Source organism: Nematolebias whitei, chromosome 8 (assembly GCF_014905685.2).
Source record: "Nematolebias whitei isolate Nwh7 chromosome 8, NemWhi1, whole genome shotgun sequence".
Taxonomy (NCBI): domain Eukaryota; kingdom Metazoa; phylum Chordata; class Actinopteri; order Cyprinodontiformes; family Rivulidae; genus Nematolebias; species Nematolebias whitei.
The window spans coordinates 44,842,558-44,846,457 of NC_056505.1; the positions used below are offsets into that span (position 1 = coordinate 44,842,558).

Here is a 3,900-nt window from a genome sequence, read left to right on the forward strand (position 1 = left end):
AGAAAAATAATCCTGTCATCAGATCTCAGTTAGCTTCATTGCAGCTGAACACCGTGTTACACTGAACATCACATCAGCTGGTGGACATAAATACAGTACAGTAATATTATATTCACAAAATACTAACAATAATATGTTCATCTTACTTGTGAAAAGTTATCCCCCGAGACCTGACGTCAACAGTCCGTCGATTAGAACAGAAATAAGCTGCGAAGTGCTGAGACGTCTTCTGCTTTAACCAAATAAGGACCGTTCCAAGATGGCGGCCGAAAACTCTGCTTGCCGCAGCCAATGAGGGATCTAGTGTTTATATCTATGCTCCCTCACGTATCATGTTCTGCGCATGCTCAAATGTAGCGTTTCCGGGTGCGACATGTAATAAGAGGCTGTTATACACCGAGGCATCGATAAAACATACAAAACAAATGATTCCTATATGCCCAGTTGTCTCCTTCACCTATGGTGAGTATCGATAGAAAGTTCGACGTTATTTATTTGAAAATTAGTTCGTTAAAAACGGGTTTTGAGCGTTAACCGCGATGCTAAATGTAGCGTTGTGCATCGGTTAGCTTAGCCTCATCTGTGTCCTCCGCAGTGCCCAGCCGGCTCGGTGAAGATGCTAAAATGGCTACCGGCAATTATTTTGGATTTACTCATGGAGCTGCTGCTCAGTACAGGTAAGTGCTCATAAATCCTGTGCTCTTGGTTATCTTTGATGGGTTCTTTGTAATTTGTCCAGGCTGTAGTTCCCCCTTATTGTTCTGGCTGGGGGAGGGGAGAGGGCCTTTGTGTCAATCTGCCGCAGCTGATGCTAGGTTCAGTCAGAAATGTTCAAATATTATTAAATATTAATTGTTCACTAACAGACACGGTGAGATGGGAAGAAGGGTCAGATCCAGTCCGTACCAGGCTTTTAAATCCCAAACTGCTGAAGCTGGACTGTGCTGCTCTTTAAAAACCTGCCGTCTAACTCTGGGTAGCAAATTTATTCAACCTGTTGTATGAAAAATCAGCAGGTCATTAACTGTTTTGTTCAAACTTGTCCGTACCAGCTGTCTGTTAATTGAATTCAAAGACAAAACTTTGCAATGCGAAGAAACCGTCCAGAGGACCTGACTAAACTTTGTTGGATCAGTTCAATTTATTTCTGTAGCACCTCATCACAACAGAAGTCATCTCAGGGCACTGAACAGAAACATTCACATACATTATAAATGCCAATTCGTAAAATCTATCTATCTATCTAAGGAAGGAAGGAAGCCAGCAGACACACTGAGTGTTGATTTCGTCACAGTCTCCCATTCTGAGCAAGCACAAAGGATACGGTGGAAAGGAAAAACTCCCTCTTAAAAGGAAGAAACCTCCAGCAGAACAAGACTCAGGACAAGTGGCCATCTGCTTCGACTGGCTGGGTTTGAGAGGACAGGGAGGAGAAACGGACACACGCACAGAAGGCTACACAGAAGTCTTTTAGAGTCAGCCTCCCAACCATCACAGACATTTACATCTCCAGATGCAGGAAGATGGATCATGATGCATCATGAAGGACCCCACTCACCCAGCAAAAACACTTTTTGCCTCACTTCCCTCAGGAAGGAGGTTGAGGAGCATTAAGTGTAGAACCATTATACTGAGGAACAGCTTCTACCCTGATGCTGTTAGACTCCTGAATCTTTAACCAGAATAATCACTGTGAAAAACCACATCATGTTGCTGCTGATCTGTTTCATGTTGCTGTGTTCATGCGTGCTCCTCTGCTCACACACTCATGTTTGTGCTGCTGTTCGAAAAATGTTTTTATGCTGTTAGTGTTTAGTGTATTATTTAGTTAATGTTTTTCTTAGTTCATATCTTAGATGTTATTACTGTTTTTCTTTTGCATTTTATTGTTGGATGTAACTGGGACCCTGTGTACATAATCTCATTCCACCACATGTACCACGAGATGTGAATGACAAATAAATCTCTCTGAATCTGAATCTCTGAACGACGGGTCAAGAATGGAAACGAGCAGGTCCCTCTCTAGGAGGAAAGATTAAGACACATGTTGAGATAGAAACAATTACAAATATAAATGATTCATTTGTAACTATTTATTTGATGAAATGTGGTCAGTTTGTCCTCCAGCAGTCTAAGCCTATAGCAGCATAAATAAGGGACAGCTCCGGAAACTCAAGCCAACCCAAACTATAGGATTTATCAAAAAGGAACGTCTTAAGCCCGGTCTTAAAACTGGACAATGTGTCAGCCTCGCGGACAGAAACTGGAAGTTGGTTCTACAAGAGAGGAGCCTGATAACTGTGAGATCTGCCTCCCATTCTGTTTATGGAAACTCTAGGAACTAGTGATGGCCAAATGAGGCAATAAAGCAGTATTGAACCACTTTGCCAATTGCATTGAACTTGGGTTCATTCATTCAAAAGTTCATTTCAGTGACATCTAGTGGTGAAATAGTAGACAACAAACACTGTCAATATGTGTTTAGCTGATTCAGTAGATATGTTGACTGGTACCAGTATCTGGGATTGAGAGAGGGTGTGCTTTAGGAAACAGTTGTGCTTAGTGATGTTAAAATGAAGCTTTTTGAAGCATCTGTGTGTCCTCGCCCAGAAATTTTGGAATAAAAGAGATGCCGTTTCCTGCATTTTGGTGTATTTTAACAGGTTGTTAAACATTTGAATAAATTGATTAAAAACGGGTCTCTCTTGTAAATGACGAGGTTCAAAGAGACCAACAACCTGTGTAAATAAAGGTTGAACTGAAATGACTATTTTAGAGATCAACAACAATTAACAAGCCTGTGTATGAATGCACGTCCTTGACAGTCTGTCAGGTGTCCTAACACCCCCCCCCCCCCCACCTACACACACACAGCCGAGTGCCGACCTGAACTCTTCTCAGCTGAATTCAGTCCTGTGTGTTCTGCTCCAATCTCAATTGCCACTGCCTCTGTTGTCCAGCTATCCATCCATTTATTTTAGATAATAAATTGTATTTTCAACATTTTGAACGCTGTTATTTTGACTAATTAGTGCCTTTGTTTTGGTACTTGATGTAATACACATCAAACATTTCACTCGTTTTTTTTGTTTTTGTTTTTTTTACTGTAAGCTTATTTATTATGTCTGAAATGTTGTGCACTGTAATGTATGCAGGAGTTCCGACACAGCAGTTGTGCGCGCGTCCTGCAGAGCTGTCTAGAGACGCTGTGCGTAAAACATCTGTCTCAGGGCGCACAGCTGGAGGAGGATGAAGACGCTCCCCGCGGGACATGCAGTCCGTGTCTCTGCTGGCAGGAGCGTGGCGCGGCCAGAACATCCACTTGTTGTACTTTTAATAAATAATCAAAATAAAAATGCGCAATGACTTTGGACTTGTAGGGGCGGAGTTGGCGGATCAGAGCGGTCAAAATTATAAAGTTCCAGGATCTTGTTCTGACAGGATCAAATGACTCAAATGAACCACTGTCTGAATATAAAAAAACAAGAGCTGTTCGTAACGTATAATACGTGTAGAACGGGGATGTGTATCGAGGCTTGAGCCATCTTAAATACACTGAATCGCGCCAAATGTTTTGAACTCCGCCTTTCAACTCGAAGCAGTCAGCTGACTCGGTCTGAATGAAGCAGTGAAGTTGTTCACACATAATCGGTGACGTCACATGAAGCAAGCTCCGGCCCACTGTTTCACCATAACTACCCTGTCGAGTTTGAAGCGTGCTTTGAAGCTTCGGTGTTAGAGGTAACTTCACTAATATAGAGTCCTGATGACTCCCAACATGTGCTCCAAAGGGTGATGGTAATCAAACTGCAAATACTAGTCTGTGAGTGCATCCCTGTCCAACATCAGTAGAGAGGAGAGGGATGCACTCACCACTCTTAGCAAGGACAAAAACATCAT

General features: G+C 42.3%; 1 protein-coding gene across 1 annotated transcript; it reads left to right on the forward strand.

Annotated features, from left to right (window-relative positions):
• Positions 1 to 347: 347 nt before the first annotated feature.
• Positions 348 to 677, forward strand: LOC119413572 (zinc finger RNA-binding protein; the record flags this gene model as incomplete). The annotated part of the gene is given in 2 exon segments (XM_037680627.1): positions 348 to 462; positions 596 to 677. Coding segments are annotated over 2 exon segments (119 nt in total), but the record flags the coding sequence as incomplete, so codon positions are not given.
• Positions 678 to 3,900: the final 3,223 nt, after the last annotated feature.